Raw genomic sequence first — 27,522 nt, 5'->3', positions numbered from 1 at the left:
CTAGAGAAATATATCAGAAACATGTATTGGTTGGGGACTATCTTTCAAGAATCCTTGTGAGATCACATTACTATGAAATGTTTTAGCCTGCGGTTAATTTTGTGGAATATAGTCTATTAGAAGTCTCATAATTTACCATTTGAATAGAACACTGCCAGTTCATTAGCTGTTTTTCTGATGTTGTATCTTGTAAAGTAATTTATGAAGTTAAGAAAGAATAGACTGCCCCAAGTAATCCATGAGTTAATTCCTGTATAATGGAAATAGGAAAATACTTTGAGCAAAAGTAAGTGGAGACACAAAAGGGAAAAAAAAAACCCAAAAACAAACAAACAAACAAAAACCAAAACAAAACCCGAACCTGAGATAAACAGAGTGGATATGTTTTATGGAGAGGTGGGAGACAGTTCTTGTGATATAAAATGAGAAGGCTTTTTAAACTGGGTGGTCCTGGGGAGAAATATGAAATATTAAAGGTAAAGGAAAAGGAAGTCAGTCACTGAGGAAAATTCAGAAAAGTAAGGAAAACAACCCAGTAAACATATGCATGATTTCGAATAGCCCTGTTTTATTAGAATGCTCTTATATATTTAATTTACTATTTATTACTACCCCTAAGAGCTCTCATTTCTTCAAATGTTTTTATGTGCCATGTCCTTGCAGAGCTTATAGAATTGGCCAACACAGAGCTGTTAAAGTGTTTAGATTGATATCCTTGGGAACAGTGGAAGAGATGATGTACTTGCGACAAGTTTATAAACAGGTAAAACTCACAAACTGTTTAAATGGGGAGCTCTTCCCAGCAGTTTCAGGGACTGAAAGCTAATCTTTTTTCAGGGACTGAAAGCTAATCTAGCCTGTAGTAAAATTGTAGTTTACCTTGTGTTTATGGTATATGATGTTACCTTAACGTACTAAGCCAAGGTGCATCATTTAGCAGCTGTTAAAGAATGGAACCGAATTATATTTCTATTCAAGTGTTTTTCTGAAAGTACTGACAGTTTAATTATGCAAGGTACATTATTCAGGTTATACAGAGAACTGTTTTATTTAAGGCTTATGAAGTGCAACTGTAATAGTTATAGTAAGTATCTGCAGCAATCTGGTTCATGCAGCTTTTTCTCATGAAAGTCTGGAGAAAGGAAAGGAGCAATCTTACTGATGCTATAGAAGAAAAGTTGATGATCTCATAGAAAAAGAAGACCTGGATATTGTCTGTTTGGATTTCCAAAAAGCATGTATAAGTCTTGAAAGGATGTATAAATATTTTTCTTTTTTTCTTTTTTTTTTTCAAATTGACTTGTATTTTTGAAGTTGAATAAGCAGTAATAAACAAGAGTAATTATAAATCTGAGGGTTGGGGTTTTTTGGCTATACTTGGATTGCTTTCCCTTAGCAAGTAAAAATACAGTGCAAAGGAAGATGAAAAAATGCTAATAATTTAGTATAGTGGAAGCTGAGCTATCAAGATACAGAGGAGTGCCAGTAACATGTATAGTAAGTGTCTGATAATAGGCAACAATGCAGTAAAAGTCTTCAAATGTTCTATTTTTTTAAATTCAGTAAAGCCAAGCAGGTTCATATTATACCACAATCTATTATAACAATATCTGCTGGGGAAATTAAAACAAAATATCCTTGCTTAGGAATTTCTGCTTGTTCCAGCTAAAGCTGTGTATATAATGTGGGTGCCAGGAAATTCTGACAAATTGTTGTAGCAAACACTTCTGAAATCTCTTATGTTGTTCTGTTCTAGCAACTTCATTGTGCAGTGATTGGAACTGAAAATGCCAGGCGGTATTTCGAGGCAGTGCAAGGATCAAAGGAACATCAAGGAGAGCTTTTTGGGATTCATAACCTTTTCAAACTTAGGACTCATGGGTCCTGTCTTACCAAAGACATACTGGAGGTGTGAAATACTACTCTCTTACTTTTGGGTATTAGTTTTACATTTTTCCTTTCTTCGTGAGACTTTTTGGTCATTGTTTTGAATGGAAACACGATAAAACAGAATGATGAAACTTAACCAATACTTGTCTGTGCAATGACTTAAATGAAATAGGCATGCTAATCTCTCATTCTCTTATTGACCAGATAAATTTCTCTAAATCCAAGAATGGTAAAAGCTTGGTTTATAATTTTCATAAATTTCCAAGTATATATGTTTTTTATATAAAAACTACATAACATATTTTTGATACTTTCATGCAGCTTTGTGCACAGATACCTTTTATTCATCAGTAACTCATACTGACCCTTTAAGCCAGAATTCTTATCATAAAAATATTTTTTATGATCACATTAACCTCTTTAGAGTACTTATTGGGATGTCTATAACCGTTAAAAAAAAGTTTTCTGCAGCTAGCTTACATCTTCAAATTTACTGCAGCTTTATTCCATGTTTCTTTTTCTTTCCATCCTTCCCTTTATTTTGTTATTTTTCCTCTGCTAAGAATTTGGTCTGTACCTTGCTGATTCTACTTCTGGTGCTTACACTTCCGAAAAAAAGAAGGAAACTTTTTTTTCCTGTGCTTGTCTTTGTTTCTAATAAAAACTGTATCTGTTTAAGTTAACTATTGGATTGTCTTAGAGGGAAGGACGGGTAGAAGCAGGAGTCATGACAGCAACTACATGGCTGAAGGAAGAGAATCATTCATGCAGCTCAGAAAAGGTGAGATGTCTTTGTGGACTGTCCACCAGAGCATGACAGGCCTCTAGTTCCCAATATTGCAGTGGCAAATGTGGGCAATATATAATTAGGCTGATGATACTTTTACCGTGTTGTTAAGAAGATTTTGTTTAGGGAATTGTGGAAAAGAGTACAAGGGGTTTAGATGATTGAAGGCTTCAGGTTTTGTGGGACTTTAGAAGACCTGGGCTATTTAGTTAATGTAGTCAGACAATCAGAGTGATTCCCACCAACCCAGTGGTCTGTTCAATACTGTCTTTTTTATTTTCAATTTATGTAATTATCTGATGGTTTCCTTCTGGAATAAGATTTTTTAATTTTTTTTTCGAACAAAGGCCAGTTTTAATAGGAGCATTGCATTTGTAGGAATGTTTTGACTGAGAGCTATGTTCAGGTACTTAGAGTAAAGTTATCATTAGATTAGATTGCACTGAATTGTATTACAAATTAGCTGTTAAATATCTCTTATGCCTGTTGGAGATTTCTGTAAGTATATGTCAGTATTTAATGTGCCCTTACATTGATCTCAGTCTCATATTCATAATACATAACTGGATGGTCATGATCTCACCTATGACTTGCTGACAAACAGCAACTTTTTAAGCTTGTGTTAAATGCTTTTTGATGAGCATTATAATGAGAATTATATCAGGATTAATATATTAATTTTAAAATTTCTCTGGGAAGAGCATTTTGATATTTACAGTTCTGACTTCCATTTACAGGCTGTCATAATTTTTACCTCAGTAGTATGCAGTTTCGGAGTGGTGTTCTGGACTTTGATCTTAAAAACATTTTAAGATTGCCTGGGCATTATTTGATTACAGTAGGCCTCGATGAATTTCAGAGTGGAATGTTAGCACTCATATACAAGGAAGTCAACCACTGCACTGAGATTTATTTTTGTTATGAATGTCATTACACACAATATTAAGGTTTGAATGATGAAGTCACCTTCCAAAGCACCCTTGAAAGATTAAAAGTAGCAATGAGATTAGTATAAACTTAAAAAATGTGGATGTGGGGAAGGCATAAGTTGTTTTAGCAGTGTACAGCATATATTGTCTCAAGTACATAATACTGTTGGTTACTTTCAGTGTTTTTCTGCTAAAAATATTCTGCCAGAGACTTCAGTAATTTCTCATTATGAATTATTTTGCATTTTATATTTAGTGTATTTTTTGCTTGAGTAACAGTGAAAATCCACCTTTTTTAGACTGCTTTGGAATTAGGCGTGTTGTAAGTGTTCAAAAAATATTAAATAACTTTGCAGTGTTTTCTTTTTTTTTTTTTTTTTTTTTTTTTTTTTTTTTTAGTATGAACAACGAGACTGTCAAGAAGATGGAGATCCCCAAAGCATTCAGGCACAATTAAAAAGAGAAGAAACTGATTTTTGGGATGATTTGAGTGATGATGATATTCTGAAGAGTTCTGTGAAAAAATCTGACAGAAGGAAGCCACACAATGGGAATAGTTTTGTGGTAACAAAAGGACAGCTTTCCTTAATGCAGTGTGGATTCTCTAAGTTGTTGCAGAGAGAAATTGAGACTAGCAAAGAAAGGGATCACAATTATGAATCTCATCATTCAAGTTCTGATGATCACACTATGAGAAAAAATGTAAATAGCAAGCATGGTGGTTTTCAGAAATGTCAAACCAGTGTGCCTGTTTTGGAGCATAGGAAAGCTGTTCTGTCTCCAAATGGGAGTGATAAACAAGGTATGCATAGTACAGAGTGGCTTGGTTTATCAGGCTCTGAGGAGGAAGGTGACATAAAAAATGAGGATCAAAGCATTTTAAAGCAATGTGACATAGTTATGGAAACTGAAAGTAGTTCTGAAGCAGATGATGTCATCTTTCCTACCCAAGTTCAAGTATTCCAGCAACCAGTGCTTACTAAAGAAGTCGAAATACATAGGTCAACGTCTGTAAGTTGTCAAGAATTAGCAAAAGAAAAAGCTGGGTTTGTATTTAAGGGACACAGTGGACAATTTGAATTCCACAGTACTGAGTCAAATTTCACCATGTCTTTTGAAGATGTCAAGAATGACATAGATTTGAAAGGAGCGAGTGACGTAAGTGATGAGTCCGATGATATTGAACTTCCCCATAATTCTGAATCAAGAAAGCTAGGAACTCTGAGTTTTCCAAAGTGGAAGAAATCTCTACCACAAGCCAAGAAGCCCTACAGAAAAGGAAAGGAAAGTGGTTCTCAGAATATAGATGAATTCTCATCTTCTGAAGATAACTTTCCAATTGAGAAAATTCATGCCAGGAAGAAAAGCTGTAAGAGTAAACAGAGCAGCAGAATTCAGTTTGGATCTAAAATGCTGTGTCCTATTGAAGATACGTCTGTTGCACAAATGAAGTCTAGCAATTATGCTATGCATAGGACTTCTACATGTAAAACTGTATTTGAGCAAGAGAAAAGAATGGAATCAATGGACAAATATTTAGGTAACTATTAAGATAATTTGTTCAATTTTATTTCAACTAAAGTAATAACGTATGTCTAGTTTACCATTGCTAGCAGATTTTAAGTTCTTGTTTCTGTACTTTTTTTTTGTTATAAGTTGTAGTAAATGTTCTGCTAAGTTATCATTCAGAAATATCTTTCTGTATTTTTCTCTTTATTAGTCTTACTTTTTTGTTTTACAAGGTGACAGGCTGCTTTGTAATTCTTGGTTAAACTCTTACCATCTCTTGAAATATGCTGAGATTGAAGATTTATTAAAAATTCACAAACTAAATATTTGAACTGTAAAATCTTATGAGTCTTGACAGAGCTGTTAAATAAAATGTACCAAAAAAAAGTGGTGTGGGAGTTTTAAACACCATGTGGAAGACTTTATTCATAAAGACTTAATTTTAACCACGGATGTTGAGCCATTAAGCCAAAGGTGCTTTGAAATGTCTTTGTCGATCTGAAAATAACCACACTGAAATTGAAGTAGTATTAAACTATCTGGATAAATCCAAATAAGTCTAATTAGATTGCTAATTTCATAGAATTGAGTAACTTGGTGCTGAGTGAAATTGAAACAAATTTTACAACTTCAGTGTAATTTTTTAAAATTACAGTATCCTTCAGTGAAAATGTGTACCTTCAGAGTTTGGGAATAACCAACATCCTTGTATTTTTCTCATAATGTATCAGATGGCGTTCAGGAAGTGGCATATATTCATTCAAATCAGAATGTGGTTGGATCCAGCAAGGCTGAAAATCACTTGAGCCGATGGGCGGTGCATGACGTATTTGAGTTGAAGCAGTTTTCCCAGCTCCCTGCTAATGTCACTGTCTGTAGTGCCAAGGTAAAGAGATATTTTTGGAAATGTCATTTTAACTTTTCTTTATCCTCATTTTTCATCTTAAAAAGCTCTAAAAAACTTGTTTTTCTGTTACTGGCCACCATGAATGATCAAAGACACTGAGGATGGGAGGAAGAGAATGCTCAGTTGGAAGTCTAAAAGTCTAATAAATTACTTTGGTTTTTTGGGGTGGCTTTTACATTAGCCAGCTTTGAAAGAGCTGGGAATTAAACAGCACAGCACCCTCTGTGGGATTTTTTTCTGTGGGAGAAATGTTAAGATTAAAGACAGGGCTTTTGAAATCAAATTCTGTGCCATGTTTTTCTGATTTGAGCCTTGAAAAATCTTCAGTTTGTCCTGGAATTTGAACATATATCAGTTTGCAGACTCTCTTGGGGAGGTGAGCATATGCAGTTGCTATAGTTAAGCCAAACTGTCTATGTTTAATGTCTTAAACATAGAAGTAGAGTTTACTGGGAGTTCTTATTTGCAGCAACAGATATGTTTAATGTTTTTTGTTGGTTCTGTAGCTTGTTTAACTGCGTTTGGAATACACACAAATCTGGAATAAATTCAGGTGCATCTTTCATATTTTTTATTCTTACTACACAATGTTTTTAATCTGCTCTAATTATCTGGGTATTTGGTTGCTTGCTTTGTAATAAACATTTGCAATTTCCTAGACTGATTTTTAAGATAAACCACAGAACTGAATAAGTCATTGATGAATGTGCAGCTTAGTCTTAGCAGACACGTTAGCTATCCTTACAGAAGTTGTAGACATAAGACTGTGTTGTTCTGCTGTGTAGAACATCCGCAGTGCCTAGAAGAGTTTCTTCCAGTGCTGTTGTTGTACTGTATTTAATTAAGCCATTAGCAGAGTTGCCGAGAATTTTTATACTGGGAAGATCAAATCAGGCAAACCAGTAAAAGTAAGGCCTTTTCAATTCTAACACATTTGCATTAGAATGTTCCTCATTAGCAAAGTTGGCCAAAAATACTCAAGATACGGTAGGAAGGTATTTATTAATTGGCAATGGCTGACATTATTAAAACCAAATAAAAATGAAAGAAAACTTTGAAGAGAGTATTTTGACTAAATGTCTATTGATCCACCTCTGTTCAACACTAGTTCGTGGTGTTCATGTAACTTAGAGCTTATTATGTAGAGTTATGTGACTGCAAGTATTGCAAATTAACTTACCTTGATTAACTTGTCAGTTTTTTTAAGGTATGCAAATTTCACTCAGAAGCAACAGTAGTATCACTTCTTTTGCAGATCTAAGTAGAAAGAACATCATCAAAAACTATGGAGAGGGCTACCTCTTTTTTCACTTTCTGTTATTCATTTATGTAAAGGCACTAAAGAAATATGTAGAAATAAAATAGAGATGACTGCCTATTCTTAGATGTGGCATTTTGAGCCTTTTGAGCCTTTTGAGCCTTAGATGTTGGCATTAAGCAGCCTTTTATGGTCTGCTTAAAAGAGAGCTTCCTAGACAACTTTGAAAGGTTCTCTACTTAGAATTTTACTGCTACTGTTTTTCTTTCTTCATTACTTTGTATTTCCTCAGAAGACATGTTGTGAAAAAACGTGATCATTGTTGTGCTTCTGGCCATCAGGCTTTGCTGGTCATTTTTCACTTATTTACTGTCAGTTGAAGTAAGGACATTCGCTGTCTGAGAATCTACCTGTTTTATCATAAATAATGCTACTTAATAACAATGTTTTTCAGTAGATTAAAGTAGCATCATGTGTAACATTAAAAATACAGCTGAGTAATTTAAATTTCTATAATTGTTTTAAGTAAATAAAATTACAGCTTTGAATGTTGGAATGTTAATTTGAAACTGCTAGTTATTGAAGAAAAAACAAAGTTTTGTCAGAAATTTTGAAATTCCTTATTGATGTAGATTTCAAGTATCATTGGTCTAATAGTTTTTCAGAAACTGTTGTGTAGCTCTTTCTGTTGGCTGTGGGTATCAATGATATTAGATTCTTAATTAGAAGCTTTTTTTCACAGTGTATTTAGGCTGAAGCTTTATGTGATAGCATAATGAAGGCATCTGAATAATATTTATGCTCTGATAATATTTATGTCCCTTCTTAGCAGAGCTAATCAAATTGTTTTATTTCTAAGTAGAAGCAATCAAGAAAAGTTATTTTCATTTCACAGACAGGTCTGCTTAGGACCAAAAAGTATAATGTCCTTTCTGCTCATTTCTGTCCAGTGTGTTCATTTTACCTTATGCCAACTCTGTTTTCCTGCTTTACAATTTCACTTAGTAAGCAGTCTGTTATAATACTTCTCTGACATAATAAATTTTAAATACATTTTCCAAGCAACAACTTATATCTCTGTGAAGGGGGTTCAAGAATTTTGAAAAGTATTCTGTTGAATTGGATGAGTTGTAGATTGGGAGATACAAAATCCTACAAATCTTGGTGGAGGAGTGACATTTTTGTTTCGTGCTTACATAGAATGGAATGACAGGGATAATAACCAATGTTACAATAAGCTAAAGCAATTAATAAAGAAAACCCCTTGCAAGAACATTGACAAGTTGACTTCTTGCTATTGACTAGCCATCTAATCACATTTTGGATTCACTACTTCTCTTGAACTTTTTAGAACCTAGGTTAAGGTCTTTAGTTTCAGTAGCCAATTTATGGAAATCATGTCAGTTTGAGTGACAGAAAAAATAAGTTGCTAGAAAGCACTGTAAAACAATGTCTTCTTCCTGGTTGTCTACCTGTAGTAGCTAAAAATAGAAATTAGGTTTATTAGTGCTTCATTTTTTGTTGAGTCATGGAGACTAATGTGGTTGCTTAAGTTGTAGTAACTGCTTAAAGCTGGAGCAGGTTGCAAAACCTGTGAGGTCTCTTTCAAAGTGAGAGAGGTTGCATGAGAAGAAGATCCTTGAGAGCCAAGTTAGAAGGGATGGGAGGCAGCAAGTCTTGTTCCTCAGAAAATAACTGAAGGTATGTAGAACATCCTAAGAATGTGAGTAACTAACAAGCTTGTATTTAAATTGTTTATAAAAAAGGTGTAAGACTTGAACATCTTTTCTTACCTCAAATTTCACCTTGGTGATATTTTCTTTCCAAAAGTTTAGAAGGCCAGTGTTAAATCTCCACAGTGGGCACTAGTGTAGTTCTCAGTCAAGTCTCTCTTAACTTTTTAAAATGTAGGCTTCAATTAAGCTTAATTTTTTATCCACTAATGTGTCTATTATCACTCTGTCCTTAGTTTTACCTGGCCTAATATTTGTACACACCATTTGTATGGTAGAACATATTATTTTAATCTGCTGTTGCTCTCTACCTCTAAAGGCCTAAGGAGACAAAACTTGGATTCTTTTTATGAGAAACAGATCTCGCTACTATTTTTTTTCTTGCTTTTTTTGTTCTCCAGGTTCCATAACAGTCCTGGATTCAAGATTGCAGAGTCTTTAACACTTCTTTCCCCAGAGCTGATGGGGAGTGTAGTCATATTGTCTATATATGGTTTTTAAAGGATTTTTGCCAACTGACTAGTTTAGCTAGAATGTTCAAATTTATAGTACTGAGTGCTTGTTTGGTCTGTATTTCTGTAAGTACTGTATGACTCTGAAAAACACAGTTTGGTAGCGGCAACCAGAATATAAAGTATGCCATCAAGAAACAAAAACAAGACATCATCATACCTCTCTCACAACTTAGCAGCTGTGAAAGGTGAGATAAAATCCAGAAGTAATAAATTTAACACTGTAAACTATGCATTAATTGTACAAGCAAGAGAATAAACCATAATTTGATTGAATATCATTAGTCAAAATAAATCCTGTCCAGCACCTGAATAAAAGAAAGTCTGTGTATGACAATAGTAGCAGCAAACATATGTGGAAAGGTAGTTTATCACGTGATCCATTGTGGAACATGTTCCTTTTATCACAGAACATGTGGAACATGTTCCTTTTATCCATTGCATAAAAATAGAAGGGATTGCATAAAAATAGAATATGATGCTCTAGGTGTTAGGTGAGTTGAAGCAGCGTTCTCAGTCAAGAAAGACATTGTCAAGTTGTTACAGAATGGATTTTCATAAATAGTCATCTACAGCAGTGGAGATTCATTTATAGTTTATTTTACTAGTATGATGAGCAAAATACTTCAAAGACTAAGATTAACTGGAGTTTTTTTGACAGACATGGCATGATATGTCTTAAATGCAGAATGCTTAAGAATTAGAATTATAATAAAAGTATTGTAATACTAATAGTTCCTGTATTGAATGTAATTATCCTTTGTTTGAAGATTATCTGTATTCTGACCATGGTCCACCACTGTCAGTATAGGATTGATGTAGATTTTGAAAGAAAATACATAAGACCTATAGAATATGACCCTTATAGTTCATCTAGTTCAAACTCCCTGCAATCATCAGGGACATCTTCAGTTAGATCAGGTTGCTTAGAGCCATATCCAACCCGACCTTGAATATTTCCAGGAACGGGGCATCCACCGCCTCTCTGGAGAACCAGCTGCAGTATTTAACGATCTTCACTGTCAAAAAGCCTTCTTCCTTATGTCTTACCTAGATCAAAACCAGGCCCTGCTAAAAAGTATTTTTCCATCTTTCTTTGAGACCCCTGTTAAATACTGAAGGGTCAAGGTAAGTTCTCTCCAGAGTATTCTCTTCTCTAGGCTAAATAACTCCAAGTCTCCCAGCCTTTCCTGATAGAAGAGGTGTTCCATCCCTCCACTCATTTTTGTAGCTTTTCTCTGCACTAAGAGCAGAGGGACAGAGTCACCTGCCTTGACCTGTGGCCGCACTTCTTTTGATGAAGCACAACAGTATGACAATCTTCCCTCAAAGATTTGATGGTTCTGATAATGCTGCGTATGCAGAAGGAACTGATGTGTCAATACTTGGAGGTGTTTAGAGCCTCAGTAATCAAAACAAAGCTGGGGATTTCTGTTCAATGCAGAAGTGTGGCAGACAGCTGTTTCTGAAGAAATTTTGGAGATATGGATTACACAGTAAAATAAATAGGTTAATAGTACATCTCATCTTCCTTTATAAACTTTGTATTAACTTTATAAACTTTGCTTGCATGTCCCAGAAGTAACTTTATAAACTTTGCTTGCATGTCCCAGAACCTAAGTGTCACAGAAAGTAGACATGTGTGTCTCTATGGAGTTCAAGATCTCATGCTACTCATTATCTTTGCTAAGAAGTCATGAGTGTTAAAGCGTGAGTTTAGTTTCCATTTGTGATGCCATGATTCAAGGAGAATCACATGAGGCTATAGTAAACACCTTGAGGTAGAAAATGCATGTCATTCATTGTGGCACATGGCCACTCCAGTAAAGATTACTGAGAGCTGTTACAGGACAACAAAACACACTTGATGTGCTGCTTCACTGAAGATTATTCATAGGAAGGGTTTTCCAGTATATTATATACAAGTGTGAAGGAGGAAGATTATATTGCAAGTTAATCTACTGGAATAAACTTGTTTTTTTTTCTGGGATTATTTTGTTCGTTTTAGCCTGATTTGATGACATTGAGCACTCTGTGTTCTGCACTTGAGTTGAAATTCAAGTCTTATGCAAATAAACTTTTTAAACATTGTGTTTTCATTAAACAAATTGAAGATTGCTGTCTATTATCACATCACTATATGTTAAGAATATAGATGAAAACCAAAAATAACTATCTTGTGTAAACACAGAAAGAATCATATGGAAAACAAAAGCTTCTTAAAGCTAATGTGTGAAATGAACTTGTAGATTGTACATGGTGGACTTGCAAAGGCAAACTGTAATTTTCAGAACAGACCTACATTTACTTCAGCCTTTCAGAGAAAGAAAAGTCTTGAGTAATTAATGTGATACTTAGCTCAAAATTATTCTGACATTAATTTTGAGGAAAGAAAGGAAGTGTTAACAAACTCTGTAAGGCCTTAGTCATCTATTAAGTATTTTTGGAGGTTTTATTTTCTTGGTGGGGTCTAGGTTCCAAAGCAACCTGATTTCAGCACAGAAGCTTTTTATGTCCTTGGGTTTTTGGTAAATTGCGCTGAAACTTCTATTGGTGAAACTTTTTCTTAGCTACCATAAGAAGGAGAAACCTCCCAGAGGCAAGATTTAAATATCTTCTTCTAATGTTTCTGGTCTATTCTGAATTAAATGACTGCATTTCCTAATGAATTTCCTAATTAATTTCTGTGTTAATTGGCAAAACCAGCTTACGTTAAATGTTATGCACAGTAAGGAAGTCTGAGATAGGCTTTCTCTAGTTCAAGCTGAATTTGTGTAGTATTTCTTCAGTAGGAGTCTGGTGTGTGAATGGGGGGCGGTACAGCTGTGTGAGCATGGGGAAGTCTTTGGAGAAGGCTTGGAGGTTTCACAAAAAGACAGAAGATGGGAACAGGACATAGTAACTAATTAGAAAAACTCATGATGTCCCATGTTATAGCGAGTTTGCACTTATTCATAAGTGGAAGAGTATTAGTCACAAGAACTTGTACTATACCTGTTGAATATGTAAAGTCTTTTTTTCTGTCAACTGCATGTTTTCAACTTAAGTTTACTTAAAGTTTTACTGAAAAGAAATGTACAATGGCAGCCATTCAATTGAGGATTAATCACTATGGCAACAGAAATGTGGTGGCTGAAAAGGGGGAGGATATATTCTCCCCTCAGCTTCCTGCCAGCTGTCATATTCAACCCCTGCAGCATGAATTCAGGCCAAAATATAGACTGTGACCAGCTCTAAGAAACTTTATCTGTATTTTTATAAATTTGTACAAGAATTGCACTATAAAGGAAGACTTAATCCCCTGAATTGGATGACAGACATTTGGCACTACTGCCAGTGTTTGACAGAGAAATAACGAGATTCTTTGTAGTAAAACCTGGATTAATGGTAAACCCCTCTTTATGTTATTGCAATGTGGTGTAAATGAGAAAACTAAGCATGCTGTCAGCCTAGGAAAAAACATGCCCTTTGTATCTCCCATGCAGATTTAAGTACTGTTGAGAATACTGTAAATACAAAAGTTATGTCATTAAGAAGTCTACTTTATCTTATTTGTATTACACTGACATTTTGTAGATTATTTAAACAAAGACTTTCTATGAGTTGTAGGAACTCTGATTGCAGTGTGTTTGCACAGCTTTCAGATTCAATAGTTTAGATAGTTGTTTACAAAGAGTAGGCTTTTGGGAGATAACATGCCTTTGTCCTTACTCTTCTAGGATGGGGAAATACTCAGCTTTAAAGTAATTGTCCCAAATGACTGGCCTGTAATGCTGCTTTATTGAGTTTACTGCTACAGTTTGCAATGGAATTAACCATTCCACTATTCTGCTTTTGGTTGTGTTTTTATAATGTAGTGAGTTACTATGTGGAATTTTTTGAAGCTTGTATTGGAGTTTTCATTATGATGTATGTGCATGGCCTTTGGTTTGGCTGCTCTTTGAGGGAAGGATGAGAGGGCGAAGGAAGATGGGTGCAAGTCCACAGCTTCTGCTGGAAAAAGCAATTATCTTAAGCTTTGAATTCTGAGACAGGCTGAGTATCTCCTCTCATTCTCAACGGTAATAACAATATTCATTCAAGGTCAGCTTTTTGGTGAGACGTATGTCTTACAGGAGTTACTTTAGGTAAAGGTTCAAAAACTTAAGTAAGATTGGTCCTAATGAGAAATTCTTGCTCTGTCACCTGATTATAGAAGAAACAGACTCAAGTAAATGTGAAATAGAGAGGATGCCATCTGTTCTCAGTTGATATAGTAGTCAACTCTCCAGTACCAAGCAAAAGATTAGAGTTTATGGAATGTCCTTGTCTCAGTTTATTCAGTAAAGCTACATACAACATACATGGGGAAATGACTACATATTGCTCTAAAATTTGTGTAATTTTATCAGATTTAATTCTGCTGGGGTCTTGGTGCTGGCAAAATATTTTGGAGGAGTAATTTGGATCCATAATAAATCTTAACGGTTTTTATAACTTGAAAAATATTTCTGCTGTTAAGTCTGCTGGGATACATTCAAATATTAGATACACTTGTAATCATAGCCAACATACTTTGTTTAACTCAGAAAACTTGATATAAGTATAGTTGTTCTAAAGTATTCTAAAATGTTAAGGTAGGTTAGCTTCATTTTCTAAGACAGTTAAGATATTGACTGTTGACAATACATTACTTGTAATTCTCATTCTACAACCTTATTTTGTTAGAACAGCAGATGCATTCATTCAGAGACTGTTTTTCCATTAAAAAAGCTAAATTCAAACGAAAAACTAATGTCCACACCAAAAATAATTCTGAAATACTGTAAGATTCAGGCTCATTTCAAACTGGAATTTATAACTCACTATAAGTTTCTGAAGTACAGTTCGTTCAATAGTGTTTTCTTGGCAAGTAGAAAAGTAATTCTAGTTTATTTAAAATTCATGTGAAAGTAGGTACTTTTTGTTTGCTAATTGTATTTTTTTGTCTTCACCATGTGGACCTCATTTTTAAAGAAACTGCATGAAATCTTATGTAGACACTATTACAATTTATCTTCCTTGACATACAGAATAATTTAGGAAGACATTCTTGTGTGACATGTACATGTACTAGATTGGCTTTAAAAGGTTCCTTCCAACTCAAACTACTTTATCAGTCTGTGTAGAAGAGAGAAGGAAACAAGACCCAAGAATGGACAGTGAGGTATCAAACATTTCTTGGTACTTTGTGTATGTCCTGACAGCAGAGAAACACTGGTAAAATAAAAATAATATGCTGCAATAGCATATAGAAAGGTCAATAAAAGTATATAGAAAGGTCATAATAATTAATATATATATGTATAATAAAAAAAACTGCCTGGGGGAAAAAACCCAAACCAACCCAAACCTCCAAACCAGACCAAAAAACCACAAGGAAAAACTGCAGAGGGAAAAAAGATCAGTTGAAATAATTTACAGTTGTATTTTGTGTAGATAAAGACACTGGAATGCAGTATCAAATCATCAAATTAAACCAATATCCAAAACCAACTTTAACTCACAATGTATTGGGAAAGTCATGTGTTTTCTCAAGTTTTGAGGGAAGTGGGAAAATATAAATTAAGATATGGCATAATGGTTTGTTATTTGTCGTAAGATGTATTTCAAGAGGTTAGTCATACTGAATTTACTGTTTCTTTTCTGGTTTTCTGGGTGACTGCAAGGCAACTAGACATTTTAGAAGGGTATTCTTGTTTATTATAGAAATGTAAATAATGAAACTGTGCAATGATAAGTATCCTGGATATCTGACAGCAGTGGTTTCATGCACACCTAAGGAGTAAAGTCTTATAACACTGGGGGCAAGTCAGAGAGTTTATTGATGACTCAAAGTCAGTATCTGGCAAAATAGTTACTGCAGGGATACTTTAGGTAATGAGGCACTAAAAGAGAGGAAGGTGCTTTAACATAGTGCAACTATGGCTGAAGAATAATTATGCAAACATTTTCAGCTTCAGGCTTCTGAAGGATGTTCATTATCCTCCACATCTGGGTTCTTAACAAATTAGAGATTAGCCACAGAGATTAGACAGTTTAAAAAACAAGTATCTCTGTTTCTCTTTTTTCTCTACTTAATCTTAGTCCCAGTTTCTACCCACTTTCTTCCATGCTTTCTCATCTTGCTGTATTTAAAAAAATGAAACATTATTGTCCTTTGCCTTGCTTGAGGGGACTAAAGAAAAGGAATTTACTGGCTTAAGGTGTCCTGTCATCTCACTCATGCTGGGTGATGCATATAGGTGGACTAGCATTCCTTGCTCCAGAGTATAGAGCTGCCTCTTCATGCGTGTTACAAGAAGGACAGATACTGAAGTTTTGTACTGTCAAAGACCAAAATTTGATTTGGTAGGTGTATACTGTTTTTAAATAACTGCTGTAACTGGGCATGAGGAGATAGATTGCCATACAGAGCTAACAGGTCCAAGAGTTGTAGGTTCAAGATGGAAACTTGAAGTAGGTATTACTGCTGCATTGTAGCACTTAAATTCTTGCTTGATGCCTGTGTTCATTCTTCTTGAAGAGTGTTACCCTTAAATGGGTTCTGTGATGCTTAACGTGCAGATAGTCTAGCATTTTTTTGCTACACTCTTGACTGCTGCATTAGGTAATATATAATTCAAAGAAATCAAAACTCATTATGGGTATGCAAAACTCAATATATACTTTCAAGAGTAAGAGAATTACATAACAAAAGAAGAAGGGATCAAAAACCATCACAGACTAAATGGAACATGAAAGGGGTCAAAATATGCTTTCTTGGAAGTATTTTTTATGTTGTAGTAAGAATCCCTGAGTTTTCTGACTACTTAAGAAACCATTTTCTGAACAACTACTTAATCTTCTTTCCCACTGCAATATGTAAAAAGTGTCTTAAATGTAGTAGATCATGGGGTAATAGGGGAAGAGAAAATGGATAAGGCAGGAAGGACTGACTACAATTTTGTGGGTTTTTCCGTAGTTCACAATAGCACTTCATAATTTCATTTTATTGTACTTTCATTAACTTTTTCTTTGCATTTAGTCAGATATTTCTGGAGTGTTACATTTTCTCATTTCATTTTTTCAATTAAAAAACCATTGCCTTCTACTAAACCACTTGTATGGTCTTTGTCTTACATGTATGCCTTTGAAAGTAAATAAAATGTGCATTTGTTTTGAACTTGCTGAGAAGGTTTTCTTGACATAATGGAAGTGGACAAAGTTTAATAACGTAGTAAAATTACTGTACTCAATAATTCAATCAAAATTTTTTATCTTTGATGTCAGTGTAATTATTTTGCTGCACCTCGTGGCCCTCACCCTCATGTTTGTGAAAACAGAAATGTATAATGGTGTTACAGATAATTCAATATAAACAAACATAATTTGTCAGATGACAAAAAAGTATTGGTCAAGTTTTAGTGAAATCCTCCACTTTGATCTGTCAAAATTTTATAACATGCCCTGCAAAGGCATATTGTGTTTAATGCATTTAAATATTTAGTAAAGACTTCCCTGATTGCTGTTATTTCTCTCTGTCAGTATTCTTTTAACATACAGCATACAGAAGGATTTTTGTTTCCTTTATTATTCCATTGTACAATATCCAAATATGACATATTTAACGTCATACAGAGTGTGACATTCAACAGTACAAGCAGATTAAATGTGCTAGTGTCTGTAGCAGAACAAGAGCTAGAGGCTTCTAGCTGAACCAAGTTGTCTTGATTTCAGTCTTTATTTGTGAAATTGTGTTATGCGTGTGATAAGTGTGATAATTCGTGTGAGCATGACCAGCACTATACACAGTATTTCATGTGGAAGTGAGGAGTATGGACACAGTAATTTGTCAGTGAAAGGGCTTAAGGAACAGAAAAATACAGAAAGCTCTTGAAAATAATTTTTCATTATGAGATCAGTAATTCAGAGGGCAGATATTGAAAAATAATTGAAAAGATACTGGCCATGAGATGAATTAATTTAGGAGGGCAATACAGGAAGTCAAATTCAAAAGAAAGCAAAATAGTGTAGGATATTGACAGTACTGCAATATTGACTGAATTTTTCACTTTTTGATAGTAATACTAATAGAAAGATAGAATATTTTCATCTCATTTTTCAAATCATACTTATACATAGGCCCTGTCACACATGGTGTCATTCAGAGTAATAAACATCAGATTTGACCTTTAACAGATGTGGAGACATCTAAAAAAACTAAGTGTTTTAGGTTTATTAAAAATAAGTTGGTTGGTTTTTTTCTCAAGTTCCTGGACTTAGGAGTTGGGTGTTGGGCTTTCTAAAACGTTTGCCTGTTTAGCAGAGGCAGTTGTTGTGTTTCAGCCTTACTGGGTATCATGTAACCAATTGCCTTTGCTCTGGGGAGCTGGGAAGTTTTTCGGGAGTAACTCACAATGGCTGCAAGCTTTCACTGGAATTTGCTCCTGCAGTTCTTGCAATAACTTTTTTTTACAGTAACTTTTTCTGCCATGAGTTTAAAAAACCCCACCTTTAAACAACTTATTTAAGTAGAAGAAGATTTGCTCTTTGTATGTATTTGGTGGTATTTTGATGTTGTTCTTCTGGGTGGTGCAGTGTACCTAAAATTTTATGCTTCCAGAACTAAGTATTGCCTTTTGTGCACTTATATGCAATTAATAATACTTCTAACATTAAATGTGGTTCTTTGCAAAGAAAAGTAATTTTATGACTTTCAGTATGTTTACAACATTTGGCTTTTTTCCCAAAGATATTAAAAATCTTCTGTTTGAACAGATGTGTAAACCAAAGTATTACTGCCTTATATACTTCAGTCTTGTTTAATGGGAGGTAGATTGATGCACATTTATGAGGGTTTAACATAACTTTAAGACAGACATTTACATGATTTGCCTTCTATTCAAGTTATACTTTCTTGAATTAAATTATACAGCCCTGATTTCCTAACAGAGGGAAAAATAATCTGCCTTATCATAGTGAGATCAGAATACTCTGAGTATTCTTCATGCAAAAAATCCATAAAAATAAATAGTTTTTTAAAACCATGGTTGCTTTCTTCTTTGAAAATACCTTTTCCAAGTAAAAGAAGTTAACAAATGTATACAACCACCAAGAGAACTGTAGAATATTTATCCTGTAGATAATGTCTACTAATTCAGTCTTAATTTTGTTACTGGTATTATACTATTATTGGGAGAATAGGGTTTTTATCTTAATTGGGGTGGGGTTTCAGTGTTTTGTAGAGTAACATAATGGTGAAGTAAAATTTTGGTCTTTGGAGCTGTACATTTGTCTTACAGTGAAAATTTATGCCTGTAGGTTCTGTAATATTAACGTCTCTCTCTGTATGCTAGTTTGAGGTTACTTACCAAAGTAGTGGAGTGAGAACACATGTGCAATCCTAAAGCTCAAGAACATTGTGAACAGCCCATGAAAATAACGGAAATGGACAAGGATCAAGTAGAAAAACATTGGAAAGAAACAGTGTAGATCTGAAACGAGATTTTGAACAGCAGATGACAAGGTGTGAATGCAATTTGTGATTTAATCTCTAAAGTAGTGTTTGTAAGGAGACTGAGGGTATCACTAAGCAGCTGTGTTTTGGCAAAGGGGAAATTTTGATGAGAATTTGTGACAATTTCAGAAAAATAACTCAGGTTTAAATAGGATCGTATTTTTGTGCAAGATGTCAGAGAACCAATTCCTTTCAATGTCCCTGGAATTCCGCGACTGAGCAGGGAGTCTGCATTTCAGCTCCAAATCCCAATCCTAGTGTTCAATCTAGTAATGCTAGTTACAAGGGACAGAATTGGGTGCATCAGAGGCACAGCTGTTCTAATGACTTCAATGTCTCCTTTCACTAGAAAAATTACGAAGTTCCAGAAGACAATACTTCAGAGAAGAAAGTTATTGAGGAAAGGCAAGAAATGTTGAAGAACATTAAGCAACATCATCTGTATGTTATACATCCTGTGACCCAGAGAAACAAAAAAGTACACAGAGTAGGTTCAACCACCTTCTTGATTGGAAGAACACCCAAAGGAATACGCAGGTGAGACTGTTTTGGTGAGTTGGAAGTAAAATTCTAAGGTTGAAACAAATTTCCTTTTGAGTAGTTGCATTTGTCTTTGTTTCAACCCTGTTCAGGCAATACTGTTATTTTCTATGGCAAGAGTGGAATTGGTGGGAAACTTCAACTCACACTACTCTATGAGTACTGTAATTGATTAACAAAACTAATTGAATCCACAAATTACTTGAATGTGTTGATTCAATGGTCATATATTACATAAGTCTGTAGATGTCATCACCATGAGTGTTTGTATTACGTGCATCATGGGCTACTACAAAACGGTATTTAAACTGTATAGAAAGGAGGCACTTTATAATGTTAGCTTCTGATTGCCTACTGATTTTGCCCATATCTCATCACTTGCATTGAATGACCGTTAAAAAAAATGGGCTCATGTTTCTTTTTTAGCATGGGGCTCAGTATTTTTCAATACTTCTTTTAATGCTTTTTTCCCCCCTGTTATTTTTGGAAGGATAATAATTTTTTGTTTCCTTGTTTTCTGTTTTCCCAAATGATTGCTGTTATTAATACAAATATTAATTTCCATTGTTATGTAGATAGAAATTCAATAAAAATAGCCTGGTGGTTTGTGGAAATAGAAAGTGGAAAGCTGTAGCTAGCTAAGTAAACCTACAGAACAGGTATTTGGTGTATGTTTTCAGTTTGCCTTGAGACAAGTAAATTGCTGTATGAAAGTTGGTATCTAGGTAACAGCTGTAAGCATTCAGAAGCTATCATATCCACTAGCAGGCTTCAGTTATCCATACTGTTATTGTTGAAGTGCCAATTACTGTCATGTTTTTTTACTATTATAGACACTGAAAATTATAAATACTTATTATGCAGGTAAAGGAGAACCCTTCATTCTAAAAGTGGTAAAAGTCGTAATTAGTTATGAAAAATAGTAATCGTTATAAAAAACTTAATTAGTTATGAAAAAAATATTGAGGTAAAATTTTCAAAGGCAGTGAAGTGACTAAGTGACCAAGATCCTAAAGCCGTATCTAGCAAAAAGCTGAAACAATTCACTCGTAGGCATTGAGCAAGTTATTTGTAGCGTCTGGCATGCAGTTAGACTTTGTAGTACATGTGGATGTGCCACGGAGTGAATGAGAATGATTACATGCCTCAGTTTGTTCTAATTGTAGGTCAGAGTTGGAAGCTGTCTGCAGTCACCACCCTCAGGTGTTTGGAGCTACCCAGTCAAGTGGTATTTGAGGCAAACAGGGTTAAATCTTACTGCCTTTTGGAGCCCTCATAACAGGAAAAGCAATGTGTTTCATATATTTTCTCCAACGTGGGATTGTTGATCACTCAACTAGAGTAATCTGTTTTAATTAGAGGTTGGTTTTTTAGCAGAAACAAATATTCCATAACTCACTGTGCATGATGATGTGGACAATGTCTCCTGTGCATGCATTTATCCAACTTTTGTTTAGCAAGTCTTCTTTAAAAGGACTTGGAACAACTATTTCCTCCCCATTTCCCCCACCCCCTTTTTAAGGGTGTCAGCATAACACATTTTTCCTTCTTGATTATTACAGGAGACAATTTGAGGAAATGGTATCTCACTTTAATATGGGATCAGTGGAGGACCTTGCAGAACACATTGCAAAAGCTACATCAGAAACCAGGCAGAAAATGTTGAAGGAATTCTATGTTTCCAAGCATCCAGAGATGGAGTCTTTATTCTCTCTTGAAATACCAGCAGAAGCTTCACATAACTGTGAGGAAATTGAACTGGGTACAACACACTCCAGAAAAAGAAAATCCATTGTTAATTCTGGAAGATCTGAGTCTAGACCTTCATCAGCTAAAAGACTACTGAGTGGAACTACAGAAACACAGACCCAGGAGGGCCATAAAGGAGAAGCAGAACAGCTTCACAAGGACTCCTACCTGCAAGATATGTTTGTTAATGCAAAATGTAAACAATCACCCACTATTGCTACTCAACATATCCAAAGAAGAAACAGTCAGGCATTCAAGGATTTTATGGCATCTGGCTCATTAAGCAGTAAATCAGAAATAATTGAGGTGCTGCCTGTAAAAAGTTGTGAAGGACAGCAAGACTCAGAAGAGACACAGCTGCCAAAGGAAAGATCTGTGTCTCAATCAGAAAATGAAGAGAGAAAAGCTCAGATTTGCAAGAAAAATTCTTTTGTGGACTTACTTGGAGATACCTCTATTCTTGATGAAATCTTCAGAAATGATGGAAATGTGTCTACAGAATCACCAAGGAGATTCTCTTCAGGACAAGCAGAAAAATCAAAGAGGAGACAAAAAGATTTCTGGGATATGCTGAGTGAACAGAATGAGGACAGCCTCAGAAAGCTCACAGATATAGCAGTCATAGAGAAGCTTTGTGAAAGAGCCCCTCATTCCACAGTGACAGAAGAGAGAGAAGTGTGTGAAAGTTCTCTTTGGAAAAGAAATGAAACTTTTTTGTGGAAAAAATACAGTGCAGATGATTGAGATGAACCATCCACTGCTAAATCTTGTAGTGTAGTAAAATGAAAGTTTTCTATGTAAGTTGCACTATAACTATTTTATTTGAACTTTGACAGCATTATGCCACAAATATGGTAATTCCGTGAAATTAAAGGAAAACTATGAATTCATATTTATAGTGATACAGAATTACATTTTACAAGTAATTATTTACTTGTAATTATTTACAAGTGAATATGTATGTAATTACATATGTAGTGTATAGTACATATGTGCATAGTCATTCATATGTACTGCATGTTGTAACCTATGATATATAATGATTTTATATTAAAAATTTTTAGAATTTTCTGAGTGCACTTTACTTTCTTTATTTCTGATTATATTCCTAGGCTCAACAGTAATTTTTTCCCTTTAATTAAATTTGGACATCGGCAGTCATCTCAACACAACTTAGAGATAACAGAATTTGACACTGATACTGCATATATTTTCTGAAGTGCCAGAGACTGGAGGACTTCCTGACACAGGGAAGATGTCTTTGTGTCTAGTAGCTTTTGATGGATTCCCATCCTCCACGATTTTGCTCAGTCTCTGAAGCTGTGAACCTTTGAAATCTTCATAGTATCCTATAAAAGTGAGTTTCTCAGCTTGGTTGATGTGAAGAACCAAGTTTTTTTATTTGATCTTTTTCATTAAATTACATTAGTGTCAAATTTCATCTCATTATACTTTCCCTTTTTCTATAGACTTCTGTCATGTCTTTGTCAGGGAATATGCAGCACAGTATGTGTTGGAAATATGCAGTACAGTGTATATGTAGTAAGAAATTTGAACATCTTGACAGGTTATCATCTTACATGTGGAATGCTGGATGTAATAAAACTTCCAGATGAAAACTATACTTCACAGATTGGAATGGTGTAAGATACTCAGTGTCATATCTCATTTGACAAGTAGTCTGTCACATTTTTCAGTGCTATGGGACCATGTGAAGAGTACCTTGTAACACATAACTAGAAGAGACCAGGGCTTCATGTTGCTCTGGAAACCTTAACCCTAATTTTTGATTTTTATATGCATTAGTATACAGGTTTACATTTAGTATACTGTAAAAAGTGTTTTATCTGAAGGGTAAATGCTAGGAAATTTTATAACCCTGGACACTGAACTTGCACAGCAGCAGTCTGTGAATGGTGGTAGTTTTTGTGGTCTGGAAGACTGCCCACTGGAAAATAAGCTTAAATTTGATCTGGTGCAGCTTCTACTTTAGGTCATGGGAAGCTGTTGTAGACTATTCTCTGTCTCTGTGGTAACCATTGTGCACATATTATAAGTGGAAACCGTCTGAAATCCTGATTGCAAAATCTGACTTAACTACCTGAAACAGGGAGCTGAGTATTTAACATAAATGTTAAGTAATAAAAGCTTTGGGTTTTACAGGTAGCTAACATAAGTAAGATTAATGTGTTCCCTAACTTTTTCTTACTCTGAGTCTATGCTGTTACCACTTTATTATACTAAATGGTATATTGGTCAGTTGGAACAGCTTTTCAAGAAGAAAAATTAACTAAGATAGTAAAAGAGGAAGCTGTAAGCTCTTAGTCATTGGTACACTGGAATTACGTACAGCTAAAGGAAGTCAGACTAAGCTAGGTAATATCTACACCCTCACTGATGTTAATAAAATATGAGATAAATTAAGGCCTTTTGTTTGTGGCATCAGTATTGATTTTCATTACAGGTTAGTGTTCTTATGCTTAGAGAGGCAAACTGCTTCTTAAGTAAGAAAGTTTGGTGGAATAAAAACTGTGGTCATCAAATACGTTAAAAAAGAGGAAGGGAATAACCCCTTTTTGTCTACAGCAAAAAGAGGATTTAAGTGGCTTAAACTGCACGAAAGATAATTGAAGTTAGATAATAGAGAAAGAAACCCTGTAGGAGTTAATAAGTTGTGTAGTGCCAGTATTTGACATAATCAAAAACAGGAGAGAAAAGTACCTGCTAAAAGTTGCATGGATGAAACTGTCCTTGTTATAGGCCAGAAGGAGGGACTGATAACCTCCACCTAAGGGCCAGAAGGGGCTAGATAACCTTGTTTCATTTCAGCTGATACTGGTGTACTGAAGAAAGGCTTCACCTTAGCATCATGTTTGTCAGTCATGGTGTGAATCAGTAGGTGCTAGACAGAGCAAAATCTGGTTGGGCTCAGTAAGATTTCTATTGATGACCAAGTACGAAGCTATCATCATTTTCCTGAAGTAATCAGGAAGTTATGTTTCTCTTACAAGATGATGGTATGCATAAATCAAAACTTCTGTAGATGTGCATGTTTTATTCACATGCATGCCAAATACTGACAGTATATTTGTGGAAATCTATTTGTTATATGCAATTGAACTGAGCTACGGGAACATATCTTGAAGTAAAATTTATGCCACTCTGTAGCTTCCTGCAAATTTAATGTATTTTACAAGTGAAATATCACCTAAGCCATAAATATTGCAACTTAGTGCCCTAGGAATCTGTCCATAAAATATTTTGGTTGTCAAGACATCTATATAATTTTAAAAAATAAATCTACACAAAATAAAACAAGAAGAAGTTTACCTGTGTTTGAGGGCATAGTCTTCAAATATTAGAACTAAAGAGATCAATTCTGTCTTCTTAGAAATCTGTGGTTATCATTTTATTTGGCTTTAAAAACAAAAATTATAGTGTGGAACTCATACTTCCATGTACAGGTTCCATGCAGGAAGGCATGAACTACAGGAAAACTCTAACAACCTCCTGGCATAAGGAAATAGCTTCATGATAGTTGTCACCTGATCTGAATAGAAATCATCCAGGAGATGGAGTGTCATTGCTTTCACATGGAAATTACTTGGTAGGTTTTACTATTCTTGATGGCAGTTCCCTTGTTTTTTTACTCATTGCTGTTCCTATGGGTCTGGCTGTGGGTCCCTGACCTTGCAGGTGGTACCAGTGCTTCCAGTATTGCCTTCAATAGAAATTCTTTGACTGGAAAAAAAATCCAGGTTCCCAGTGAAATAGTAGAAAAATTGGCCCTGTGTATGCTCACAAATGCAGGTATCCCAACAACAACCTTACAAGACCTAGTTGAAGACACTGTGTGTTCTGAGTGATTTGCAGTGTAGTTTGGATCGTAAGTTGTTTTGCAAACTGGGGCTATACTTAGAACTGCATTTGGCAGTGGTTGTGTGGTGCACAGATTCCATATTTGATCTGGGAGAGGGAGACTGAATAATTTCAGGTAAGGAATATGTTTGAGAAAGTCAGGGTGTGGATGCAAACATTTGTCAACACATTAAGACAGTTTGAAAGCAAACACATTTGCTTAGCCTTAGCAGGTCATGACTTTGAGCACCAGAAGGCAGACTGATGCCACTGCCAGGGCTTCAGTACAGGAATAAAAACCAGCATCATAAAGAGGAAAGGGTGATTGGTAATAACATAATCAGAGTATCACAGGATAATTCAAAGGTGATAATACAGTTACTATGTAAGAAGATTACTTAAATTACTTCCTTAGATATCTTAAATGCAGGAGGAGAGGATTTTGCTCTTCCAAGGAAGCATTTAACTGCCTTTGCTGCTATGTATTTTTCCATTCCTGTAGTATCCTGCATGTCTTATTCACTGCATACCTTCCAGCTTATGCAACAAATGATGTAATACTGTTACAAATACTTTCTCCTTGTGTTTGCGCATTCCCTGATTCAGTACATCTTGACTTGGTCCATTCTATAAAAAAGGAGTAGTGACCACTTAAGGAGATACCATGTCAGAATCTACCTTCCTTATGAGGGGACCTGAAAAGTAGATAATTGGCTTGGGATGACTAAGGAGATGCAGTTTCTGCTGTTGAAACTGGATGTCTGGATTACAGATGAGAGAGGTAGGCAATGATTCAGAGCAATTAAGAGACATGCCTCTTGTCCGGTAGATCATGTATGGATCATAGCAGTGTCCTTGTGAGTCTATCTCTCACAAGGACAAGTGTGGGATTCTGACAGCTAATTCTGAAACAGGAAGAAAGTGCATCTAAACGGATGATTGGAGGGCTTCAGAGTTACTTGCTTGGCATCCTAATCTATGTTTAGTTGGCATCAGAAAGCTGAATTTCCTTTTCAAAGACCAAGTGAAGACTGTGCTCTGAAACAAAAGATGTAATTGAATGTAAGACTGATGTATATGTGTGATACTTGAGGACAGATTGTTTCAGTTGTTCTCTGAGGTTTGCCTTAGCTGAGAGGATGGAATTGATAGTCAGAACCTGACCTAGTGTCTGTGTCAACACACAGTATGACTGAATTGAGACTGTACACACAACTTGCACAGGCTGGAGCATAAGCAGGCCCACTGCACTAAAGTATTGTTTTCTGAAAATACGCAGAGACAGCTTAATTATGTTACAATTTCCATTGGTCTGTTGTAGCATGTCACAATGGCTGAATGTTATTTGTATATTTAGTAGCAGCATTCTCAGTCCTTAACACTGTACCTGGTGAAGACAATGACTTATCAGTGCGGATAGCTGGGATGCTAAACAAATATCAGCTAACCTCAGAGTGAATCTATTTTTTCTTCAACAGAACTGTTTCTACGAGAGGGGTTTTATTCCCCTTTGTTTGTATTGAGTTGTTTTCATCATGTGAATGTTCATGTAAATGTGATCTACTGTATCATCCAGAAAATCATTATATGTTACTTACTTTAAAAACAAATAGCATATGTCTATTTACATTGTTTGAGGTTAAGTGCACACAACTGTCATCAGCACTTGCCTCTCCATGACTCAGACAATGATGTAATTTCTGTGACAGTTTCTGCTTGTTCTGGTTTATAATTCTGCAGCAAGGAAAACATTCATACTGTGGTCTGATTGGAAATGTAATTTAATTACCTCTGAGAAAGCTGTTTTCTTAAAACATCTCTTTTGTGCTTTTGTCTCTTCACCTCCACAGCACGCTCAGAGATTAGCCTGGCTTGGGTCCCTCAATATATATATATATACTGTAATCACATAACTAGAGGCATTTATGCTCATCTTGCCTCTCTGCCCTCACTGTTTTGTAGTTGTGGTTATATATATTGTTGTAATTACAATACACTAATTCTAATTTAAGAGTCTCATACTTAGAGGGAGTATTGAGGAGTATCTCCTCATTAGTAAAATATTGAGGTCCTGTGTGGGAGCCCCTGGGCAGGTGCTGCTGGGACAACTGCCTTCTGAAGAGCGATCCCCTCTTGGTCCAGACGACCAACTCCCTCAGCTCACCTCGCACTCAGGCCTGGATACAGTAACACTCGAACAACCAGAGACAGAAGGAGGGCTATTTGCTTGGTAGATCCAGCTGGGTTTATTTAGAGTAGGTCCACGGGTCCAAATAGGGTGAGGATGAGAAGAAGAGCAGGAGCAGGCAAGGACACAGCCTCACCTGAAGGAG

The 27,522-nt window shown here is 35.3% G+C and overlaps 2 protein-coding genes across 5 annotated transcripts in view; both read left to right on the top strand.

Moving 5' to 3' along the window:
• The window catches only part of LOC119695229 (DNA excision repair protein ERCC-6-like 2), a 50,822-nt gene extending 31,239 nt beyond the window's left edge, over window positions 1–19,583 (top strand). Inside the window, exons 13-18 of one of the 4 annotated variants that reach the window (XM_038123242.1) lie at window positions 664–763; window positions 1,757–1,909; window positions 2,591–2,671; window positions 4,006–5,146; window positions 5,847–6,001; window positions 19,392–19,583. In XM_038123242.1, the coding sequence (XP_037979170.1) occupies window positions 664–763; window positions 1,757–1,909; window positions 2,591–2,671; window positions 4,006–5,146; window positions 5,847–6,001; window positions 19,392–19,583 (1,822 nt within the window). Of the gene's footprint in view, window positions 1–663; window positions 764–1,756; window positions 1,916–2,569; window positions 2,672–4,005; window positions 5,147–5,846; window positions 6,002–18,881; window positions 19,052–19,391 lie in introns of those variants that run through there. The other 3 variants (XM_038123243.1, XM_038123244.1, XM_038123245.1) reach the window with 3 other exon arrangements.
• Window positions 19,584–20,812: 1,229 nt separating this feature from the next.
• LOC119695232 (DNA excision repair protein ERCC-6-like 2) lies at window positions 20,813–22,404 on the top strand. Its single transcript, XM_038123250.1, is given in 2 exon segments — window positions 20,813–20,943; window positions 21,145–22,404. A coding segment is annotated over 1 exon segment (957 nt). The 5' UTR covers window positions 20,813–20,943; window positions 21,145–21,160; the 3' UTR covers window positions 22,118–22,404.
• The last annotated feature ends 5,118 nt before the right edge of the window (window positions 22,405–27,522 follow it).

Source organism: Motacilla alba, chromosome Z (genome assembly GCF_015832195.1).
Source record: "Motacilla alba alba isolate MOTALB_02 chromosome Z, Motacilla_alba_V1.0_pri, whole genome shotgun sequence".
In the NCBI taxonomy this organism is placed as follows: Eukaryota; Metazoa; Chordata; class Aves; order Passeriformes; family Motacillidae; genus Motacilla; species Motacilla alba.
This window is presented reverse-complemented; position numbering and strand designations above follow the sequence as displayed.